At 47.5% G+C, this 25,000-nt stretch overlaps 1 protein-coding gene across 1 annotated transcript in view; it reads left to right on the top strand.

Moving 5' to 3' along the window:
- rbfox3b (RNA binding fox-1 homolog 3b) overlaps positions 1 to 25,000 on the top strand; it is a gene marked incomplete at both ends in the record, with an annotated part of 149,682 nt that overhangs the window by 102,650 nt on the left and 22,032 nt on the right. Inside the window, 2 exons of the mRNA XM_079813739.1 lie at positions 22,748 to 22,880; positions 23,167 to 23,206. Of these exons, the coding sequence (XP_079669865.1) occupies positions 22,748 to 22,880; positions 23,167 to 23,206 (173 nt within the window). The remainder of the gene's footprint in view (positions 1 to 22,747; positions 22,881 to 23,166; positions 23,207 to 25,000) is intronic.

Consider the following 25,000-nt stretch of genomic DNA (forward strand, 5'->3'; position numbering starts at 1 on the left):
TGCTAGGGTGTTCAAGCTTTTTTCTCTGGTGTTGTTAGGGTGTTCTAGCTGGTTTCTCTGGTGTTGATTGTGTGTTCAAGCTGGTTTCTCTGGTGTTGTTAGGGTGTTCAAGCTGGTTTCTCTGGTGTTGTTAGGGTGTTCAAGCTGGTTTCTCTGGTGTTGTTAGGGTGTTCAAGCTGGTTTCTCTGGTGTTGTTAGGATGTTCAAGCTGGTTTCTCTGGTGTTGTTAGGGTGTTCAAGCTGGTTTCTCTGGTGTTGTTAGGGTGTTCAAGCTGGTTTCTCTGGTGTTGCTAGGGTGTTCAAGCTGGTTTCTCTGGTGTTGTTAGGGTGTTCAAGCTGGTTTCTCTGGTGTTGCTAGGGTGTTCAAGCTTTTTTCTCTGGTGTTGTTAGGGTGTTCAAGCTGGTTTCTCTGGTGTTGTTAGGGTGTTCAAGCTGGTTTCTCTGGTGTTGTTAGGGTGTTCAAGCTGGTTTCTCTGGTGTTGTTAGGATGTTCAAGCTGGTTTCTCTGGTGTTGTTAGGGTGTTCAAGCTGGTTTCTCTGGTGTTGTTAGGGTGTTCAAGCTGGTTTCTCTGGTGTTGCTAGGGTGTTCAAGCTGGTTTCTCTGGTGTTGTTAGGGTGTTCAAGCTGGTTTCTCTGGTGTTGCTAGGGTGTTCAAGCTTTTTTCTCTGGTGTTGTTAGGGTGTTCTAGCTGGTTTCTCTGGTGTTGATTGTGTGTTCAAGCTGGTTTCTCTGGTGTTGTTAGGGTGTTCAAGCTGGTTTCTCTGGTGTTGTTAGGGTGTTCAAGCTGGTTTCTCTGGTGTTGTTAGGGTGTTCAAGCTGGTTTCTCTGGTGTTGTTAGGATGTTCAAGCTGGTTTCTCTGGTGTTGTTAGGGTGTTCAAGCTGGTTTCTCTGGTGTTGTTAGGGTGTTCAAGCTGGTTTCTCTGGTGTTGCTAGGGTGTTCAAGCTGGTTTCTCTGGTGTTGTTAGGGTGTTCAAGCTGGTTTCTCTGGTGTTGCTAGGGTGTTCAAGCTTTTTTCTCTGGTGTTGTTAGGGTGTTCAAGCTGGTTTCTCTGGTGTTGTTAGGGTGTTCAAGCTGGTTTCTCTGGTGTTGTTAGGGTGTTCTAGCTGGTTTCTCTGGTGTTGTTAGGGTGTTCAAGCTGGTTTCTCTGGTGTTGTTAGGGTGTTCTAGCTGGTTTCTCTGGTGTTGTTAGGGTGTTCAAGCTGGTTTCTCTGGTGTCGCTAGGGTGTTCAAGCTGGTTTCTCTGGTGTCGCTAGGGTGTTCAAGCTGGTTTCTCTGGTGTTGTTAGGGTGTTCAAGCTGGTTTCTCTGGTGTTGTTAGGATGTTCAAGCTGGTTTCTCTGGTGTTGTTAGGGTGTTCAAGCTGGTTTCTCTGGTGTTGTTAGGGTGTTCAAGCTGGTTTCTCTGGTGTTGCTAGGGTGTTCAAGCTGGTTTCTCTGGTGTTGTTAGGGTGTTCAAGCTGGTTTCTCTGGTGTTGCTAGGGTGTTCAAGCTTTTTTCTCTGGTGTTGTTAGGGTGTTCAAGCTGGTTTCTCTGGTGTTGTTAGGGTGTTCAAGCTGGTTTCTCTGGTGTTGTTAGGGTGTTCAAGCTGGTTTCTCTGGTGTTGTTAGGGTGTTCAAGCTGGTTTCTCTGGTGTTGTTAGGGTGTTCTAGCTGGTTTCTCTGGTGTTGTTAGGGTGTTCAAGCTGGTTTCTCTGGTGTTGTTAGGGTGTTCAAGCTGGTTTCTCTGGTGTTGCTAGGGTGTTCAAGCTGGTTTCTCTGGTGTTGTTAGGGTGTTCAAGCTGGTTTCTCTGGTGTTGTTAGGGTGTTCAAGCTGGTTTCTCTGGTGTTGTTAGGATGTTCAAGCTGGTTTCTCTGGTGTTGTTAGGGTGTTCAAGCTGGTTTCTCTGGTGTTGTTAGGGTGTTCAAGCTGGTTTCTCTGGTGTTGCTAGGGTGTTCAAGCTGGTTTCTCTGGTGTTGTTAGGGTGTTCAAGCTGGTTTCTCTGGTGTCGCTAGGGTGTTCAAGCTTTTTTCTCTGGTGTTGTTAGGGTGTTCAAGCTGGTTTCTCTGGTGTTGTTAGGGTGTTCAAGCTGGTTTCTCTGGTGTTGTTAGGGTGTTCTAGCTGGTTTCTCTGGTGTTGTTAGGGTGTTCAAGCTGGTTTCTCTGGTGTTGTTAGGGTGTTCTAGCTGGTTTCTCTGGTGTTGTTAGGGTGTTCAAGCTGGTTTCTCTGGTGTCGCTAGGGTGTTCAAGCTGGTTTCTCTGGTGTTGTTAGGATGTTCTAGCTGGTTTCTCTGGTGTTGTTAGGGTGTTCAAGCTGGTTTCTCTGGTGTTGTTAGGATGTTCTAGCTGGTTTCTCTGGTGTTGCTAGGGTGTTCAAGCTGGTTTCTCTGGTGTTGTTAGGATGTTCTAGCTGGTTTCTCTGGTGTTGTTAGGGTGTTCAAGCTGGTTTCTCTGGTGTTGTTAGGATGTTCTAGCTGGTTTCTCTGGTGTTGCTAGGGTGTTCAAGCTGGTTTCTCTGGTGTTGTTAGGATGTTCTAGTTGGTTTCTCTGGTGTTGATTGTGTGTTCTAACTGATTTCTATGGTGTTGTTAGGGTGTTCTAGTTGGTTTCTCTGGTGTTGCTAGGGTGTTCAAGCTGGTTTCTCTGGTGTTGTTAGGATGTTCTAGCTGGTTTCTCTGGTGTTGTTAGGGTGTTCAAGCTGGTTTCTCTGGTGTTGTTAGGATGTTCAAGCTGGTTTCTCTGGTGTTGTTAGGATGTTCTAGTTGGTTTCTCTGGTGTTGATTGTGTGTTCTAACTGATTTCTATGGTGTTGTTAGGGTGTTCTAGCTGGTTTCTCTGGTGTTGCTAGGGTGTTCAAGCTGGTTTCTCTGGTGTCGCTAGGGTGTTCAAGCTGGTTTCTCTGGTGTTGTTAGGATGTTCTAGCTGGTTTCTCTGGTGTTGTTAGGGTGTTCAAGCTGGTTTCTCTGGTGTTGTTAGGATGTTCTAGCTGGTTTCTCTGGTGTTGCTAGGGTGTTCTAGTTGGTTTCTCTGGTGTTGATTGTGTGTTCTAACTGATTTCTATGGTGTTGTTAGGGTGTTCTAGTTGGTTTCTCTGGTGTTGCTAGGGTGTTCTAGCTGGTTTCTCTGGTGTTGCTAGGGTGTTCAAGCTGGTTTCTCTGGTGTCGCTAGGGTGTTCAAGCTGGTTTCTCTGGTGTCGCTAGGGTGTTCAAGCTGGTTTCTCTGGTGTTGTTAGGATGTTCTAGCTGGTTTCTCTGGTGTTGTTAGGGTGTTCAAGCTGGTTTCTCTGGTGTTGTTAGGATGTTCTAGCTGGTTTCTCTGGTGTTGCTAGGGTGTTCAAGCTGGTTTCTCTGGTGTTGTTAGGATGTTCTAGTTGGTTTCTCTGGTGTTGATTGTGTGTTCTAACTGATTTCTATGGTGTTGTTAGGGTGTTCTAGTTGGTTTCTCTGGTGTTGCTAGGGTGTTCTAGCTGGTTTCTCTGGTGTTGCTAGGGTGTTCAAGCTGGTTTCTCTGGTGTCGCTAGGGTGTTCAAGCTGGTTTCTCTGGTGTTGTTAGGATGTTCTAGCTGGTTTCTCTGGTGTTGTTAGGGTGTTCAAGCTGGTTTCTCTGGTGTTGTTAGGATGTTCTAGCTGGTTTCTCTGGTGTTGCTAGGATGTTCTAGCTGGTTTCTCTGGTGTTGCTAGGGTGTTCAAGCTGGTTTCTCTGGTGTTGTTAGGATGTTCTAGCTGGTTTCTCTGGTGTTGTTAGGATGTTCTAGCTGGTTTCTCTGGTGTTGTTAGGGTGTTCAAGCTGGTTTCTCTGGTGTTGTTAGGATGTTCTAGCTGGTTTCTCTGGTGTTGCTAGGATGTTCTAGCTGGTTTCTCTGGTGTTGTTAGGATGTTCTAGCTGGTTTCTCTGGTGTTGTTAGGATGTTCTAGCTGGTTTCTCTGGTGTTGTTAGGATGTTCTAGCTGGTTTCTCTGGTGTTGCTAGGGTGTTCAAGCTGGTTTCTCTGGTGTTGTTAGGATGTTCTAGTTGGTTTCTCTGGTGTTGATTGTGTGTTCTAACTGATTTCTATGGTGTTGTTAGGGTGTTCTAGTTGGTTTCTCTGGTGTTGCTAGGGTGTTCTAGCTGGTTTCTCTGGTGTTGCTAGGGTGTTCAAGCTGGTTTCTCTGGTGTTGCTAGGGTGTTCAAGCTGGTTTCTCTGGTGTTGTTAGGATGTTCTAGCTGGTTTCTCTGGTGTTGTTAGGGTGTTCAAGCTGGTTTCTCTGGTGTTGTTAGGATGTTCTAGCTGGTTTCTCTGGTGTTGCTAGGGTGTTCAAGCTGGTTTCTCTGGTGTTGTTAGGATGTTCTAGTTGGTTTCTCTGGTGTTGATTGTGTGTTCTAACTGATTTCTATGGTGTTGTTAGGGTGTTCTAGTTGGTTTCTCTGGTGTTGCTAGGGTGTTCTAGCTGGTTTCTCTGGTGTTGTTAGGGTGTTCAAGCTGGTTTCTCTGGTGTCGCTAGGGTGTTCAAGCTGGTTTCTCTGGTGTTGTTAGGATGTTCTAGCTGGTTTCTCTGGTGTTGTTAGGGTGTTCAAGCTGGTTTCTCTGGTGTTGTTAGGATGTTCTAGCTGGTTTCTCTGGTGTTGCTAGGGTGTTCAAGCTGGTTTCTCTGGTGTTGTTAGGATGTTCTAGTTGGTTTCTCTGGTGTTGATTGTGTGTTCTAACTGATTTCTATGGTGTTGTTAGGGTGTTCTAGTTGGTTTCTCTGGTGTTGCTAGGGTGTTCTAGCTGGTTTCTCTGGTGTTGCTAGGGTGTTCAAGCTGGTTTCTCTGGTGTCGCTAGGGTGTTCAAGCTGGTTTCTCTGGTGTTGTTAGGATGTTCTAGCTGGTTTCTCTGGTGTTGTTAGGGTGTTCAAGCTGGTTTCTCTGGTGTTGTTAGGATGTTCTAGCTGGTTTCTCTGGTGTTGCTAGGGTGTTCAAGCTGGTTTCTCTGGTGTTGTTAGGATGTTCTAGTTGGTTTCTCTGGTGTTGATTGTGTGTTCTAACTGATTTCTATGGTGTTGTTAGGGTGTTCTAGTTGGTTTCTCTGGTGTTGCTAGGGTGTTCTAGCTGGTTTCTCTGGTGTTGCTAGGGTGTTCAAGCTGGTTTCTCTGGTGTCGCTAGGGTGTTCAAGCTGGTTTCTCTGGTGTTGTTAGGATGTTCTAGCTGGTTTCTCTGGTGTTGTTAGGGTGTTCAAGCTGGTTTCTCTGGTGTTGTTAGGATGTTCTAGCTGGTTTCTCTGGTGTTGCTAGGGTGTTCAAGCTGGTTTCTCTGGTGTTGTTAGGATGTTCTAGTTGGTTTCTCTGGTGTTGATTGTGTGTTCTAACTGATTTCTATGGTGTTGTTAGGGTGTTCTAGTTGGTTTCTCTGGTGTTGCTAGGGTGTTCTAGCTGGTTTCTCTGGTGTTGCTAGGGTGTTCAAGCTGGTTTCTCTGGTGTCGCTAGGGTGTTCAAGCTGGTTTCTCTGGTGTTGTTAGGATGTTCTAGCTGGTTTCTCTGGTGTTGTTAGGGTGTTCAAGCTGGTTTCTCTGGTGTTGTTAGGATGTTCTAGCTGGTTTCTCTGGTGTTGCTAGGGTGTTCAAGCTGGTTTCTCTGGTGTTGTTAGGATGTTCTAGTTGGTTTCTCTGGTGTTGATTGTGTGTTCTAACTGATTTCTATGGTGTTGTTAGGGTGTTCTAGTTGGTTTCTATGGTGTTGCTAGGGTGTTCTAGCTGGTTGCTAGGGTGTTCTAGCTGGTTTCTCTGGTGTTGTTAGGGGGTTGTGGCTGGTTTCTCTGGTGTTGATTGGGTGTTCTAGCTGATTTCTATGGTGTTGTTAGGGTGTTCTAGCTGGTTTCTATGGTGTTGCTAGGGTTTTCTAGCTGGTATCTCTGGTGTTGCTAGGGTTTTTAGCTGGTTTCTCTGGTGTTACTAGGGTGTTCTAGCTGGTATCTCTGGTGTTGCTAGGGTTTTTAGCTGGTTTCTCTGGTGTTACTAGGGTTTTTAGCTGGTTTCTATGGTGTTGTTAGGGTGTTCTGGCTGGTTTCTATGGTGTTGTTAGGGTGTTCTAGCTGGTTTCTATGGTGTTGTTAGGGTGTTCTTGCTGGTTTCTATGGTGTTGCTATGGTGTTCTAGCTGGTTTCTCTGGTGTTGCTATGGTGTTGCTAGGGTGTTCTAGCTGGTTTACTATGGTGTTGCTAGGGTGTTCTAGCTGGTTTCTCTGGTTTTGTTAGGGTGTTCAAGCTGGTTTCTCTGGTGTTGCTAGGGTGTTCAAGCTGGTTTCTCTGGTGTTGCTAGGGTGTTCAAGCTTTTTTCTCTGGTGTTGCTAGGGTGTTCAAGCTGGTTTCTCTGGTGTTGTTAGGGTGTTCAAGCTGGTCTCTCTGGTGTTGTTAGGGTGTTCTAGCTGGTTTCTCTGGTGTTGTTAGGGTGTTCTAGCTGGTTTTTCTGGTGTTGGTAGGGTGTTCAAGCTGGTCTCTCTGGTGTTGTTAGGGTGTTCTAGCTGGTTTCTCTGGTGTTGTTAGGGTGTTCTAGCTGGTTTTTCTGGTGTTGGTAGGGTGTTCAAGCTGGTCTCTCTGGTGTTGTTAGGGTGTTCTAGCTGGTTTCTCTGGTGTTGTTAGGGTGTTCAAGCTGGTCTCTCTGGTGTTGTTAGGGTGTTCTAGCTGGTTTCTCTGGTGTTGGTAGGGTGTTCAAGCTGGTTTCTCTGGTGTTGTTAGGGTGTTCAAGCCGGTTTCTCTGGTGTTGCTAGGGTGTGTTAGAGTGTTCAAGCTGTTTTTTCTGGTCTTGTTAGGGTGTTCAAGACGGTTTCTCTGGTGTTGCTAGGGTGTTCAAGCTGGTTTCTCTGGTGTTGTTAGGGTGTTCAAGCCGGTTTCTCTGGTGTTGCTAGGGTCTTCTAGCTTGTTTATCTGGTGTTGCTAGGGTGTTCAAGCTGGTTTCTCTGGTGTTGCTAGGGTGTTCTAGCTGGTTTCTCTGGTGTTGTTAGGGTGTTCAAGCCGGTTTCTCTGGTGTTGCTAGGGTGTTCAAGCCGGTTTCTCTGGTGTTGCTAGGGTCTTCTAGCTTGTTTATCTAGTGTTGCTAGGGTGTTCAAGCCGGTTTCTCTGGTGTTGCTAGGGTGTTCAAGCTGGTTTCTCCGGTGTTGCTAGGATGTTCAAGCTAGTTTTCTTTCTATTTCACGTGACATTAATCACATCTCATCACTTTAAGTAACAGCACAAACTCTCCTCAACACACACACATGATTTGCGGAATCCCTCGCGCGCTGCAAGACGACACACACACTCTGAACTGTAATGCTCAGCGCTGGAGGTTTGATCGCTAGTTCTAGTGATGCTTGTCATTCGACTGCTGTTATTGACCCAGACGAGTGCACTGCAGATGTGTGAGGGGGCCGATCAGGGGCTAAATGTCCCGCTCAGAGGCTCAGTGCTGATGTCAGTAATTTTCCACTTTATGGAAGTGAACCCAAGACCGCTGCGCTAGCACTCGCCTCTACCAGCGGCCAATAAAGCTACTCATGCTAGCGTGTTATTAGTGAAACTAGATGCCACGTTGGTTTCCATTACCAATAAAAGCACACGCTATTGAACACATCATAAGCGCTGGTTTAATTTATTGCAGTCAGATGGTGGTCGTGTCATTAGCGCTGCTAGTTAGCTCTGGGCTCAATTTGATTAGCAGTCACGGATCACATTTCTTTTAAAACTCTTCGGTGGCACAAATGAAGAATTCAGCGCAGAGTAATTGGCTTCAGTTCATTTTGCGCACTCTGTTCTGAGTTCATTCTGATTCGCCCTCGAGTCTCAATGACTGTAAAAGTCTTTCATAAGGAAAATGAAATGACATTTGAGCTCAGCGGAGACATTCGCTAACACACGCTAACATACGCTAACACACGCTAACACACGCTAACACACGCTAACACAGCGCAGACAAACTAATCCACCTGAACACATCACAACATCGAGGGATACATACAGATTTAAATAACATCATACAATGAACATCATGAATGGATATATAGGGTACACACACTTACACACATACACACACACACTTACACACATAAGAACACACACAAACACACACACTCACACAAACACTGTCTCTCTCAAACTCACACACACTCTCTCACACACATACACACTCTCTCCCACTCTCTCACACACACACACACACACACACACACACACACACACACACACACACACACACACACACACAAACTCTCTCACACACACTTACACTTTCACATGCACACACACTCACACACACACACTTACACTACTCACTCACACACACACACTTACTCTCTTACACTCATACACACTCTCTCACACACACTTACACATACACACACACACACACACACACTTAAACTCTCACACACACAGACACACACACTCTCTCGGAAACACACATGCACACTCTCACATACACACTCTCTCCACACACTCACACCACACACTCACACACACTTACATTCACACACACTCTCACACACACACTCTCACACACTTAAACACACACACTCTCTCGCAAACGCACATACACACTCTCACATACACACTCTCTCCACACACTTGTACACACACACTTACACTCACATACACACTTAAACTCTTACATACACATTCACAAACTCTCTCACACACACACACACACGCACTCTCACACACGCACACACTTACACTCACACACTCACTCTCATACACACTCTCATACACACACGCACACTTACTCTCACATACATGCACTCACACACACACTCACACACACTCACACACACACTTACACTCTCACATACACACTTAAACTCTCACATACACACTTACACACGCACTCATACGCACACACTTACACTCTCACATACACACTCTCTCACACACAAACACTCACACGCTCTCTCACTCACTCACACACTCACACACTTACACACACTCACGTGCACTTACACACACATTTACACTCACACACACACACACACGCACGCTTACTCTCACTTACATGCACTCACACACACACATGCACACACACACTCTTGCAAACACACATACACACTCACACTCTCACATACACACTTAAACTCTCACATACACACTCTCACACACGCACACTTACTCTCACATACATGCACTGACACACACGCACACACACTTACATTTACATTTACATTTATGCATTTGGCAGACGCTTTTATCCAAAGCGACTTACATTGCATTCAAGGTACACATTTTACATTTTGTCAGTTCTTGCTTTCCCTGGGAATCGAACCCATGACCTTGGCGTTGCTAGCACCATGCTCTACTGTTTGAGCTACAGGAAAGCTACACTTAAACACACACTCTCTCACAAACGCACATACACACTCTCTCCACACACTCACACACACTTGTACACACACACTCTTGCAAACACACATACACACTCTCTCCACACACTCACACACACTTGTACACACACACACTTACACTCTCACATACACACTTAAACTCTCACATACACACTCTCACACACGCACACTTACTCTCACATACATGCACTGACACACACACGCACACACATTTAAACACACACACTCTCTCGCAAACGCACATACACACTCACATACACACTCTCCACACATTCAACACACACTTGTACACACACACTTAAAGGCCCAATCCCATTTCTACCCCTTAGCCCTTCTCTTTCCCCTACCCCTTCGTTTTGCGCGTTCACGTGAAGGGGTAGGGGTGTCTCGATTCTCTTTTGGCTGGAGTGGTAGGGGTAAGGGGAAGGGCCAGATAGCCCTTCAAACCAAGATTTTTCAGGACCACACTTCGAACGAAGGGGTATGAGGAGTTTCACTCCACCAACTACCTTGCTGCATAGAATGTGTGTGTGTTGCCACTCGGGATCGATCACTTGTGTGTCGCCTGGCTGCCCGTTTCTCCGTAGCTTGCTAAACGCACTATTTGGGTGTTTTGAACACATATTAATAATAGTTTAAAAATATATATCTGGTCATCCTTCATAACGCAGTCGATATTTATATCACATATCGTCTGTAAACTCTTGCGTTACCAAGGCAACGACTGACTTGAAGTATAACGTATGAACATTATCGCAGCACCACAGTAGATAATGAAACCATATCCGTACCGGCCGGCTCGGATCAGCACGGAATGGAACAGTTAATAAACAAAGAGAACAGTTTGGTCCAATGGAAAAGCGGCTTCGCTAGTCTTGTATGTTCTGTATCATCTTAGGAAACTCTGTCTCATATGTTTTTGAACTGAAAACGAGCGCCGTTTTATTAAGTCCAAATACAGCGCAAAACTCTGTTGGGAGTGAGTAATTTGTTAAACGTGCTCGCGCCTGATTTCTGTTAGATATAGCCTACGCACTTCATTGCTGTTCATACTGGTTAAATGTCACAGGACATTATAATAAATTAAACGGGGTATGACGTGTAATGGTATAGTAGTGGTGTCCCATTTCTTAGGGGAATATTTTCACCCCTACACCTTGGCACTCTGTTTCAAGGGGCAAGGGGAACAGGTAGGTGTAGGGGAAGGGGTATAAAATACAATTGGGATTGGGCCTTAAACTCTCACATACACATACACATACACACTCACACACACACACACACACACACACACACACACACACACACACACACACACTTACACATACACACACACTCACTCACACCCACACACTTACACTCTCAAACGCACAGACACACACACATTAACACATGCACACACACACACACTTACACTTTCATTGTATATGTTTCCAAAATAAAACCCAAAAACTGGTAATTTAGTCTTTTTTGTAATTTCCGACAGTATAAAGGGAAGGAACTAGAGGGATATGCAGCACTGCTCGTGTTCTCGTGTGTGTGTGTGTGTGTGTGTGTGTGTCACTCCGGCTGCTTCAGATTGTCTTTCGGTCTGCTAACAGAGCGCGGGTGGTGTAGTGGGAGAAGCCTGGGCGGCTGGCGGTGTAATGGAGCAGCGAGACACACACTCACAGGGGCTCCTCCGCTTATTGCCGTCTGTTATATGAAGCCTTTGCATTGGGATGAGACGAGGCTGCTGGAGTTTCATCTGGAGGAAGCTCACGGTCCGTCTCAGAGCTCGGCCATTTAAATAACACCCATCATCTCAGGGCTTCGACACACACACACACACACACACACACACACACACACACACACACACACACACACACACACACACACACACACACACACACACACTGCTGTGATGTTCAGCACTGGTACAAACATCACATCATTCATTCAAACTATTTGGGCTCCTTTGGACTTAAAAATGTGTGAATTTCATCGCATCAGATGCAAAAACTAAAGTCAAAGCTAGTGGTGTCTGTGTAGAGTTGTGCTATACACTGTTAGAAAGATGATCTGATCTGTGAGTCATGCTTGTGTTTTTACATTACGGCAACTAATCAAAATAAGTTTTTTTATGTTACACTCTAAAAAAAAAAAAGGTTCTATATGGCACCAAAAATGGTTCTTGGCTCGTAATCATTGGCGAACCTTTTTTAGTGCTATATAGCACCAATTTTGGTGCTTCAGTGGTTCTTCAGCGGTTCTTCAGAGGTTCTTCAGTGGTTCTTTGACTAAGGTGCTATATAGCACCTCTGAAGAACTGCTGAAGAACCAAAATTGGTGCTATATAGCACCTCTGAAGAACTGCTGAAGAACCACTGAAGCACCAAAATTGGTGCTATATAGCACTTAAAAAGTTAGTGTGCTGGACTGTAGTGAGGAGTGTGTGTGCTGGACTGTAGTGAGGAGTGTGTGTGCTGGACTGTAGTGAGGAGTGTGTGTGTGCTGGACTGTAGTGAGGAGTGTGTGTGCTGGACTGTAGTGAGGAGTGTGTGTGCTGGACTGTAGTGAAGGAGTGTGTGTGCTGGACTGTAGTGAGAAGTGTGTGTGCTGGACTGGAGTGAGGAGTGTGTGTGCTGGACTGTAGTGAGGAGTGTGTGTGCTGGACTGGAGTGAGGAGTGTGTGTGTGTGCTGGACTGGAGTGAGGAGTGTGTGTGCTGGACTGTAGTGAGGAGTGTGTGTGCTGGACTGTAGTGAGGAGTGTGTGTGCTGGACTGTAGTGAGGAGTGTGTGTGCTGGACTGGAGTGAGGAGTGTGTGTGCTGGACTGTAGTGAGGAGTGTGTGTGCTGGACTGGAGTGAGGAGTGTGTGTGTGCTGGACTGGAGTGTGTGTGCTGGACTGGAGTGAGTGTGCTGGACTGTAGTGAGGAATGTGTGTGTGCTGGACTGGAGTGTGTGTGCTGGACTGTAGTGAGGAGTGTGTGTGCTGGACTGTAGTGAGGAGTGTGTGTGTGTGTGTGCTGGACTGGAGTGAGGAGTGTGTGTGTGCTGGACTGGAGTGAGGAGTGTGTGTGCTGGACTGGAGTGTGTGTGCTGGACTGGAGTGAGGAGTGTGTGTGCTGGACTGTAGTGAGGAGTGTGTGTGCTGGACTGGAGTGTGTGTGCTGGACTGTAGTGAGGAGTGTGTGTGTGCTGGACTGGAGTGAGGAGTGTGTGTGTGTGTGTGTGCTGGACTGGAGTGAGGAGTGTGTGTGCTTGACTGGAGTGTGTGTGCTGGACTGGAGTGAGGAGTGTGTGTGCTGGACTGTAGTGAGGAGTGTGTGTGCTGGACTGTAGTGAGGAGTGTGTGTGTTGTTGAGGAGTGTGTGTGCTGGACTGGAGTGTGTGTGCTGGACTGTAGTGAGGAGTGTGTGTGCTGGACTGTAGTGAGGAGTGTGTGTGCTGGACTGTAGTGAGGAGTGTGTGTGCTGGACTGTAGTGAGGAGTGTGTGTGCTGGACTGTAGTGAGGAGTGTGTGTGCTGGACTGTAGTGAGGAGTGTGTGTGTGCTGGACTGGAGTGAGGAGTGTGTGTGCTGGACTGTAGTGAGGAGTGTGTGTGTGCTGGACTGGAGTGAGGAGTGTGTGTGTGCTGGACTGGAGTGAGGAGTGTGTGTGCTGGACTGGAGTGAGGAGTGTGTGTGCTGGACTGGAGTGAGGAGTGTGTGTGCTGGACTGGAGTGAGGAGTGTGTGTTGTTGAGGAGTGTGTGTGCTGGACTGTAGTGAGGAGTGTGTGTGTGTGTGTGCTGGACTGGAGTGAGGAGTGTGTGTGCTGGATTGTAGTGAGGAGTGTGTGTGCTGGACTGGAGTGAGGAGTGTGTGTGTGCTGGACTGGAGTGAGGAGTGTGTGTGTGTGCTGGACTGGAGTGAGGAGTGTGTGTGCTGGACTGGAGTGTGTGTGCTGGACTGTAGTGAGGAGTGTGTGTGCTGGACTGTAGTGAGGAGTGTGTGTGCTGGACTGTAGTGAGGAGTGTGTGTGTTGTTGAGGAGTGTGTGTGCTGGACTGGAGTGTGTGTGCTGGACTGTAGTGAGGAGTGTGTGTGCTGGAGTGAGGAGTGTGTGTGCTGGACTGTAGTGAGGAGTGTGTGTGCTGGACTGTAGTGAGGAGTGTGTGTGTGTGCTGGACTGGAGTGAGGAGTGTGTGTGCTGGACTGTAGTGAGGAGTGTGTGTGCTGGACTGGAGTGAGGAGTGTGTGTGCTGGACTGGAGTGAGGAGTGTGTGTGTGTTGGACTGGAGTGAGGAGTGTGTGTGCTGGACTGTAGTGAGGAGTGTGTGTGTGCTGGACTGGAGTGTGTGTGCTGGACTGTAGTGAGGAGTGTGTGTGCTGGACTGGAGTGAGGAGTGTGTGTGTGCTGGACTGGAGTGAGGAGTGTGTGTGTGCTGGACTGTAGTGAGGAGTGTGTGTGCTGGACTGGAGTGTGTGTGCTGGACTGTAGTGAGGAGTGTGTGTGCTGGACTGTAGGGAGGAGTGTGTGTGCTGGACTGTAGTGAGGAGTGTGTGTGCTGGACTGTAGTGAGGAGTGTGTGTGTGCTGGACTGTAGTGAGGAGTGTGTGTGCTGGACTGGAGTGAGGAGTGTGTGTGTGCTGGACTGGAGTGAGGAGTGTGTGTGCTGGACTGTAGTGAGGAGTGTGTGTGTGCTGGACTGGAGTGTGTGTGCTGGACTGTAGTGAGGAGTGTGTGTGCTGGACTGGAGTGAGGAGTGTGTGTGTGCTGGACTGTAGTGAGGAGTGTGTGTGTGCTGGACTGGAGTGTGTGTGCTGGACTGTAGTGAGGAGTGTGTGCTGGACTGGAGTGAGGAGTGTGTGTGTGCTGGACTGGAGTGAGGAGTGTGTGTGTGTGTGTGTGTGTGTGTGTGTGTGTGTGTGTGTGTGTGTGTGTGTGTGTGTGTGTGTGTGTGTGTGTGTGTGTGTGTGTGTGTGTGTGTGTGTGTGTGTGTGTGTGTGTGCTGGACTGTAGTGAGGAGTGTGTGTGCTGGACTGAAGTGTGTGTGCTGGGCTGTAGTGAGGAGTGTGTATGCTGGACTGTAGTGAGGAGTGTGTGTGCTGGACTGTAGTGAGGAGTGTGTGTGCTGGACTGTAGTGAGGAGTGTGTGTGCTGGACTGGAGTGAGTGTGCTGGACTGTAGTGAGGAGTGTGTGTGCTGGACTGTAGTGAGGAGTGTGTGCTGGACTGTAGTGAGGAGTGTGTGTGCTGGACTGTAGTGAGGAGTGTGTGTGCTGGACTGTAGTGAGGAGTGTGTGTGTGCTGGACTGTAGTGAGGAGTGTGTGCTGGACTGTAGTGAGGAGTGTGTGTGCTGGACTGTAGTGAGGAGTGTGTGTGTGCTGGACTGTAGTGAGGAGTGTGTGTGCTGGACTGTAGTGAGGAGTGTGTGTGCTGGACTGTAGTGAGGAGTGTGTGTGTGCTGGACTGGAGTAAGGAGTGTGTGTGCTGGACTGTAGTGAGGAGTGTGTGTGCTGGACTGTAGTGAGGAGTGTGTGTGTGCTGGACTGTAGTGAGGAGTGTGTGTGTGTTGGACTGTAGTGAGGAGTGTGTGTGCTGGACTGTAGTGAGGAGTGTGTGTGTGCTGGACTGGAGTGTGTGTGCTGGACTGTAGTGAGGAGTGTGTGTGCTGGACTGGAGTGAGGAGTGTGTGTGTGCTGGACTGGAGTGAGGAGTGTGTGTGTGCTGGACTGTAGTGAGGAGTGTGTGTGCTGGACTGGAGTGTGTGTGCTGGACTGTAGTGAGGAGTGTGTGTGCTGGACTGTAGGGAGGAGTGTGTGTGCTGGACTGTAGTGAGGAGTGTGTGTGCTGGACTGTAGTGAGGAGTGTGTGTGTGCTGGACTGTAGTGAGGAGTGTGTGTGCTGGACTGGAGTGAGGAGTGTGTGTGTGCTGGACTGGAGTGAGGAGTGTGTGTGCTGGACTGTAGTGAGGAGTGTGTGTGTGCTGGACTGGAGTGTGTGTGCTGGACTGTAGTGAGGAGTGTGTGTGCTGGACTGGAGTGAGGAGTGTGTGTGTGCTGGACTGTAGTGAGGAGTGTGTGTGTGCTGGACTGGAGTGTGTGTGCTGGACTGTAGTGAGGAGTGTGTGCTGGACTGGAGTGAGGAGTGTGTGTGTGCTGGACTGGAGTGAGGAGTGTGTGTGTGTGTGTGTGTGTGTGTGTGTGTGTGTGTGTGTGTGTGTGTGTGTGTGTGTGTGTGTGTGTGTGTGTGTGTGTGTGTGTGTGTGTGTGTGTGTGTGTGTGTGTGTGTGTGTGTGTGTGTGTGTGTGTGTGTGTGTGTGCTGGACTGTAGTGAGGAGTGTGTGTGCTGGACTGAAGTGTGTGTGCTGGGCTGTAGTGAGGAGTGTGTATGCTGGACTGTAGTGAGGAGTGTGTGTGCTGGACTGTAGTGAGGAGTGTGTGTGCTGGACTGTAGTGAGGAGTGTGTGTGCTGGACTGGAGTGAGTGTGCTGGACTGTAGTGAGGAGTGTGTGTGCTGGACTGTAGTGAGGAGTGTGTGCTGGACTGTAGTGAGGAGTGTGTGTGCTGGACTGTAGTGAGGAGTGTGTGTGCTGGACTGTAGTGAGGAGTGTGTGTGTGCTGGACTGTAGTGAGGAGTGTGTGCTGGACTGTAGTGAGGAGTGTGTGTGCTGGACTGTAGTGAGGAGTGTGTGTGTGCTGGACTGTAGTGAGGAGTGTGTGTGCTGGACTGTAGTGAGGAGTGTGTGTGCTGGACTGTAGTGAGGAGTGTGTGTGCTGGACTGTAGTGAGGAGTGTGTGTGTGCTGGACTGGAGTAAGGAGTGTGTGTGCTGGACTGTAGTGAGGAGTGTGTGTGCTGGACTGTAGTGAGGAGTGTGTGTGTGCTGGACTGTAGTGAGGAGTGTGTGTGCTGGACTGTAGTGAGGAGTGTGTGTGCTGGACTGTAGTGAGGAGTGTGTGTGTGCTGGACTGGAGTGTGTGTGCTGGACTGTAGTGAGGAGTGTGTGTGCTGGACTGGAGTGAGGAGTGTGTGTGTGCTGGACTGGAGTGAGGAGTGTGTGTGTGTGTGCTGGACTGGAGTGAGGAGTGTGTGTGTGTGTGTGTGTGTGTGTGTGTGTGTGCTGGACTGTAGTGAGGAGTGTGTGTGTGCTGGACTGGAGTGTGTGTGCTGGACTGTAGTGAGGAGTGTGTGTGCTGGACTGGACTGGAGTGAGGAGTGTGTGTGTGCTGGACTGGAGTGAGGAGTGTGTGTGTGCTGGACTGTAGTGAGGAGTGTGTGTGTGCTGGACTGGAGTGAGGAGTGTGTGTGCTGGACTGGAGTGAGGAGTGTGTGTTGTTGAGGAGTGTGTGTGCTGGACTGTAGTGAGGAGTGTGTGTGCTGGACTGTAGTGAGGAGTGTGTGTGCTGGACTGGAGTGAGGAGTGTGTGTGCTGGACTGTACTGAGGAGTGTGTGTGTGCTGGACTGGAGTGAGGAGTGTGTGTGTGTGTGTGTTGGACTGGAGTGAGGAGTGTGTGTGCTGGACTGTAGTGAGGAGTGTGTGTGCTGGACTGTAGTGAGGAGTGTGTGTTGTTGAGGAGTGTGTGTGCTGGACTGTAGTGAGGAGTGTGTGTGTGCTGGACTGGAGTGAGGAGTGTGTGTGCTGGACTGTAGTGAGGAGTGTGTGTGCTGGACTGTAGTGAGGAGTGTGTGTGCTGGACTGTAGTGAGGAGTGTGTGTGCTGGACTGTAGTGAGGAGTGTGTGTGCTGGACTGTAGTGAGGAGTGTGTGTTGTTGAGGAGTGTGTGTGCTGGACTGTAGTGAGGAGTGTGTGTGTGCTGGACTGGAGTGAGGAGTGTGTGTGCTGGACTGTAGTGAGGAGTGTGTGTGCTGGACTGGAGTGAGGAGTGTGTGCTGGACTGTAGTGAGGAGTGTGTGTGTGCTGGACTGGAGTGAGGAGTGTGTGCTGGACTGGAGTGAGGAGTGTGTGTGTGCTGGACTGGAGTGAGGAGTGTGTGTGCTGGACTGTAGTGAGGAGTGTGTGTGTGCTGGACTGTAGTGAGGAGTGTGTGTGCTGGACTGGAGTGTGTGTGCTGGACTGTAGTGAGGAGTGTGTGTGCTGGACTGTAGTGAGGAGTGTGTGTGCTGGACTGTAGTGAGGAGTGTGTGTGTGCTGGACTGTAGTGAGGAGTGTGTGTGCTGGACTGGAGTGTGTGTGCTGGACTGTAGTGAGGAGTGTGTGTGCTGGACTGTAGTGAGGAGTGTGTGTGCTGGACTGTAGTGAGGAGTGTGTGTGCTGGACTGTAGTGAGGAGTGTGTGTGCTGGACTGTAGTGAGGAGTGTGTGTGCTGGACTGTAGTGAGGAGTGTGTGCTGGACTGTAGTGAGGAGTGTGTGTGCTGGACTGTAGTGAGGAGTGTGTGTGCTGGACTGTAGTGAGGAGTGTGTGTGCTGGACTGTAGTGAGGAGTGTGTGTTGTTGAGGAGTGTGTGTGCTGGACTGTAGTGAGGAGTGTGTGTGCTGGACTGTAGTGAGGAGTGTGTGTGCTGGACTGGAGTGAGGAGTGTGTGTGCTGGACTGTAGTGAGGAGTGTGTGTGTGTGCTGGACTGGAGTGAGGAGTGTGTGTGTGCTGGACTGGAGTGAGGAGTGTGTGTGCTGGACTGTAGTGAGGAGTGTGTGTGCTGGACTGTAGTGAGGAGTGTGTGTTGTTGAGGAGTGTGTGTGCTGGACTGTAGTGAGGAGTGTGTGTGTGTGCTGGACTGGAGTGAGGAGTGTGTGTGCTGGACTGTAGTGAGGAGTGTGTGTGCTGGACTGGAGTGAGGAGTGTGTGTGTGTGCTGGACTGGAGTGAGGAGTGTGTGTGCTGGACTGGAGTGAGGAGTGTGTGTGTGTGTGCTGGACTGGAGTGAGGAGTGTGTGTGCTGGACTGGAGTGAGGAGTGTGTGTGCTGGACTGTAGTGAGGAGTGTGTGTGCTGGACTGGAGTGAGGAGTGTGTGTGCTGGACTGGAGTGTGTGTGCTGGACTGTAGTGAGGAGTGTGTGTGCTGGACTGGAGTGTGTGTGCTGGACTGTAGTGAGGAGTGTGTGTGCTGGACTGTAGTGAGGAGTGTGTGTTGTTGAGGAGTGTGTGTGCTGGACTGTAGTGAGGAGTGTGTGTGTGCTGGACTGGAGTGAGGAGTGTGTGTGCTGGACTGGAGTGAGGAGTGTGTGTGTGTGCTGGACTGGAGTGAGGAGTGTGTGTGCTGGACTGTAGTGAGGAGTGTGTGTGTGCTGGACTGTAGTGAGGAGTGTGTGTGCTGGACTGGAGTGTGTGTGCTGGACTGTAGTGAGGAGTGTGTGTGCTGGACTGTAGTGAGGAGTGTGTGTGCTGGACTGTAGTGAGGAGTGTGTGTGTGCTGGACTGTAGTGAGGAGTGTGTGTGCTGGACTGGAGTGTGTGTGCTGGACTGTAGTGAGGAGTGTGTGTGCTGGACTGTAGTGAGGAGTGTGTGTGCTGGACTGTAGTGAGGAGTGTGTGTGTGTGCTGGACTGTAGTGAGGAGTGTGTGTGTGTGCTGGACTGTAGTGAGGAGTGTGTGTGTGCTGGACTGTAGTGAGGAGTGTGTGTGCTGGACTGTAGTGAGGAGTGTGTGTGCTGGACTGTAGTGAGGAGTGTGTGCTGGACTGTAGTGAGGAGTGTGTGTGCTGGACTGTAGTGAGGAGTGTGTGTGCTGGACTGTAGTGAGGAGTGTGTGTGCTGGACTGTAGTGAGGAGTGTGTGTGCTGGACTGTAGTGAGGAGTGTGTGTGCTGGACTGTAGTGAGGAGTGTGTGTTGTTGAGGAGTGTGTGTGCTGGACTGTAGTGAGGAGTGTGTGTGTGCTGGACTGGAGTGAGGAGTGTGTGTGCTGGACTGGAGTGAGGAGTGTGTGTGCTGGACTGTAGTGAGGAGTGTGTGTGCTGGACTGGAGTGAGGAGTGTGTGTGCTGGACTGGAGTGAGGAGTGTGTGTGTGCTGGACTGGAGTGAGGAGTGTGTGTGCTGGACTGTAGTGAGGAGTGTGTGTGTGCTGGACTGTAGTGAGGAGTGTGTGTGCTGGACTGGAGTGTGTGTGCTGGACTGTAGTGAGGAGTGTGTGTGCTTGACTGTAGTGAGGAGTGTGTGTGTGCTGGACTGTAGTGAGGAGTTTGTGTGCTGGACTGGAGTGTGTGTGCTGGACTGTAGTGAGGAGTGTGTGTGTGCTGGACTGTAGTGAGGAGTGTGTGTGCTGGACTGTAGTGAGGAGTGTGTGTGTGCTGGACTGGAGTGAGGAGTGTGTGTGCTGGACTGTAGTGAGGAGTGTGTGTGTGCTGGACTGTAGTGAGGAGTGTGTGTGCTGGACTGTAGTGAGGAGTGTGTGTGTGCTGGACTGGAGTGAGGAGTGTGTGTGCTGGACTGTAGTGAGGAGTGTGTGTGTGCTGGACTGTAGTGAGGAGTGTGTGTGCTGGACTGTAGTGAGGAGTGTGTGTGTGCTGGACTGTAGTGAGGAGTGTGTGTGCTGGACTGTAGTGAGGAGTGTGTGTGTGCTGGACTGTAGTGAGGAGTGTGTGTGTGCTGGACTGTAGTGAGGAGTGTGTGTGCTGATGAAGCCTCTGTGGCGCCAGGTTCTTCTTTGTTGTTTGCAACCCAAACCTTCCCATGAGCCTCTAGTGATGAGTCTGAGGTAATGAGCTCAGAGAGTATCGGCCCGGCCTCGCGCGGGGATCAGTCGCTCCGCTGACACCGTGTGTGTGTGTGTGTGTGTGTGTTGGCACTGCTGGTGGAAATGCACACGCGGAATATCTCTTCAGATGACTTTGACGAATGAGCAGAAGCATCGCTCGCACGTTTCACGCGCACTTTTACACTGAGAACCAGAGGCTCGTAGTGATTCTCCATCGGTCATGTGTTCACACTTATGCTGTTGTTCAGCTTTGCTTTGAGTGAAAACACACTGCCCAAGTGCTTGGATAAGAACACACACATGAGGAAATGTCTGCAGATCTCTGGGCTCTGGAGTGTGTTAATGAGCTCTCTCCTCATTGTTGCTCGGCACGTTGCGGAGATAATGAAGCACTCGCGGTTGATTTGATTAATCTGCGCGTGGATTACTCCCTCACACTCCTTCACACAAAACGCCATCGAGCGGGTTATGAGTCCTAACCGTCCCGTCACGGTGTGTGTGTGTGTGTGTGTGTGTGTGTGTGTGTGTGTGATCGCGTCCTCCTCTGAGGGGTGTGTGTGTGCGTGTGTGTGCATGAATGTGCTTGCCGGCTCATTATGAGCTTACTTTCACATACATCACAGGAGGAGTCAAACAATATTTTTCGTTTTTTAATAATTGAAATGTATACATGATATTTATGTTGTTGTTGTTGAACCGATACTAGAGAGTGTGTTCATTGTGTGATTGCATTGATAAGTCGTGTCAGGATGAAGATGTGCGCGGACAGATTGATGAAGTTGTGTAGCCTTGCGGACAGAGATCAAACTGCATTGCTTGAGGAGATTTTTTCAAGCACAGACTTGATATAATTATTAAAAATGATTATGAAATTATATATTTGGTGGCCAATAAAATTTGTAAAAATAAAAGAAAAATTACATTTACTAAAAGTAAGAAAAACATTGTTAAAAATGCTTTTGGTGGCCAATAATATTAGTAAAATTAAGAAGAAGAAAAAAATTTGCTGCTCAATAAAATAAAGTAAAATTGTTATTAAAAATACATTAAGTGGGCAATAAAATAAGAAAGAAAAAAAGCATTTGATAGCTAATAAATTATTAAAAATAATCATTTAAAAAAGGCTTTTTTGGCCAATAAAATAAGTAAAAATAAGAAAAAAATGGTAATAAGAAAAATGTCAAAAAAACTTTTAGTGACCATTAAAATGGGCAAAAATAACGGTGGAAATGCATTTGCTGGCCAATAAAATTGATAAAAATAAGACAAAATAGTAAAAAAAAAAAGGCATTTGATAGCTAATAAGTTGGTTAAAAATAATAATTTAAAAATAGGCTTTTTTTTGGCCAATAAAATTTGTAAAAATAAAATAAATATTACATTTGCTAAAAGTAAGAAAAACATTGTTTAAAAAATGCTTTGCTGGCCAATAAAATAAGGTACAAATTGTATTAAAAAAATACATTTGGTGGGCAATAAATTGGTTAAAAATAATCATTTAAAAAGGCTTTTTTGGCCAATAAAATGGTAAAAATAACGGAAAAAATGCATTTGCTGGTCAATAAATTGGTAAAAAATAAGATAAAAATTGTGGGGGGAAAAAAAAAGGTATTTGATAGCCAAATTGGTTCAAAATAATAATAATATTTTTGGCCAATAAAATTTGTAAAAAATAAGAAAAAAAAATGGTAAATGAGAAAAATGTCAAAAATACTCCCTCAAAAATACTTTTGGTGACCAATAAAATGGGGGGTGGGGGAGACGAAAGAAAAAAATGCATTTGCTGGCCAATATATTGGTTAAAAATAAGGAAATAATGTGAGAAAAACAAATACATTTCCTGGCTAGTAAAGTGGATAAAAATAAGACAAAATGGCTAAAAAAGTAAATTTGCTAATAAATTGGTTAAAAATGATCATTTAAAAAATGCTTTTGGTTGCCAATAAAATGAATGATAAAATGTGTTTAAAAAAAATGAAAAAAATATATTTGGTGGCCAATAATATAAGGTCAAATTGGTATAAAAAATACATTTAGTGGGCAATAAATTGTTTTTTAAAAAATGGTAAACAAGAAAAATGGTCAAAAAATACTTTTGGTGATCAATAAAATGGGTAAAAATAATGCAAAAACATTCATTTGCTGGCCAATAAATTGGTAAACATTTTTAAAAAATAAAAACCTTTGATAGCCAAATTGGTTCAAAATAATAATACTTTTGGCCAATAAAATTAGTAAAAATTAAATAAAAATTACATTTGGTGGCCAATAAAATGGTAAAAATAAGACAAAATGGTTAAAAAAGGCATTTGATAGCCAATAAATTGGTTAAAAATAATACTTTAAAAAGGGCTTTTTTGGCCAATAAAATGTGTAAAAATTTAAAAGAAATTACATTTGCTGGCCAATAAAATGGATAAAAGTAAAATAAAACCGTGTTACAAAATTATTTAGGTGGCCATTAAAATTTGTAAAAATAAGAAAATAACATTTGTTGTCCAATAAAAAAAATAAAATTGGTGGGTAATATAATGGGTTAAAATAAGAAAAAAATATTTTAAAAAAAAGTTTGGTGGGCAATAAAATGAGCTTTTACCCAGATTGATGTGCAAAATCAGCTTATATTAGATGATATAACGGCTGAAAAAAGCTTCCAACTCAAACACATCCAGAGATCACAGAGACTTTAGGATGCAACTGCTCTGAACACCCTAGCAACACCCTAGCAACGAGACGTTCCGCAACAGCACCCAGCGTGTCCTTGATCATCTGGTGGTGTCAGCGAGACGTTGCTGATGTGTGTGTGTGTGTGTGTGTGTGTGTGTGTGCAGTGGCGGGTTTCCCGTATCCCGCAGCCGGAGGGACGGTGGCGTACAGAGGGGCTCACCTGAGGGGCAGAGGCCGGGCCGTTTACAACACCTTCCGGACGGCTCCTCCTCCTCCACCCATCCCGGCCTACGGAGCGTGAGTTTATCACTCAGCTGAAGAATGACACTCGCTGTGCAGATTATAGAACTGTCATCATTGAGTAACTTTGCAATATCCAGCTCTTTCCCTTGTTTATTTGTGTCTGTATTAGAATGTGTTAGAACGATCTTGATTTGGAGCTGATATTGATCTGATTAAATGAGCTCCTGAGGATCTCCCTCTTCATCTCTGCATGGGCTTTATTTCTGGCAGTCATGTGACTGTTCTGCTGCCGTGTGATTGGTGCTAATCATCGCTGTGGTTGTGTTGTTGTTGAACACAGGGTGGTGTATCAGGACGGGTTCTACGGCGCGGAGATCTACGTGAGTAACTGTCCCTGAGGGCGGAGGGGGAATCCAGTGCTGGCGCTCCGGCCTCCATTAACCCCTGCCTCACCTGAGATCCCCTTCAGTCTCACACACACACACACACACACACTCACATGCACACAGACACACTCACACACATACGGGCACAGACACACACAGACACAACACTCACACACACACAGACACATCCACACACTCACAGAGACACACTCACAGACACACACTCACACAGACACACACACACACACACACAGACACACACACACTAACGCAGACACACAACCTGTCACTCACTCACACAGACACACACACATGCACACACTCACACAGACACACAGGCACACTCCCACACACACACACACACTAACTCACACTCTCACTCACTCACTCACACAGACACACTCACACAAACACACACACACACACACAGACACACACTCACTCACACACACAGACACAGACTCACACACAGACACACACTCACTCACACTCTCACTCACTCACTCACACAGACACACTCACACAAACACACACACACAGACACACACACACTCACTCACACAGACACACACTCACACAGACACACACACTCACACACAGACTCACACACAGACACACACACAGACACACACTCACTCACACAGACACACTCACACAAACACACTCACACTGACACACACACAGACACACTCACACAGACACACACACACTCTCATATGCACAGACACACTCACTCACACACACACACACACACACACTCACGCAGTCACACACCCTGTCACTCACTCACACAGACACACACACATGCACACACTCACACAGACACACACACATACTCACACTTACTCAGACACACATTCTCACACTCACACGCGCACAGACACACTCACACACATACGGGCACAGACACACACACACAGACACATGCACACACTCACACAGACACACACTCACACACACACACACACACACAGAGACACACATTCTCTCACACACGCACTCACACACATACGGGCACAGACACACACACACATACACACATACGGGCACAGACACACACAGACACATGCACACACTCACAGACACACACTCACACAGACACACACTCACACAGACACACACACACACACACACACACACACACACACAGAGACACATTCTCACACGCACACACCTACACAGACACGCACGCACACTCCCACACACACACACACTTACACAGGCACACACGCACACACTTACACAGACACACAAATACACTCACACATACTTACACGGACACACACATTCACAGACACACGCACACGTACACTCACACAGATACACACTCACAGACACACGTTCTCACAGACACACACACACAGGCACACACTCTCACAGACACACACTCACACAGACACACACTCACACAGACACACACTCACACAGACACACACACACACACACACACACACACACAGAGGCACACATTCTCACACCCACACGCACACACCTACACAGACACACGCACACTCCCACACACACACACACTTACACAGGCACACACGCACACACTTACACAGACACACACACGCACACGTACACTCACACAGATAAACACTCACAGACACACGTTCTCACAGACACACACACACACACAGGCACACACTCTCACAGACACACACTCACAGACACTCACACACACACACACACACACACACACACAGACACACATTCTCACACTCACTCGCACACGCACTCTCACACAGACACACACTCACAGACACACACTCACAGACATACTTTCAC

Source organism: Gobio gobio (genome assembly GCF_949357685.1).
Source record: "Gobio gobio genome assembly, chromosome: 1".
In the NCBI taxonomy this organism is placed as follows: Eukaryota; Metazoa; Chordata; class Actinopteri; order Cypriniformes; family Gobionidae; genus Gobio; species Gobio gobio.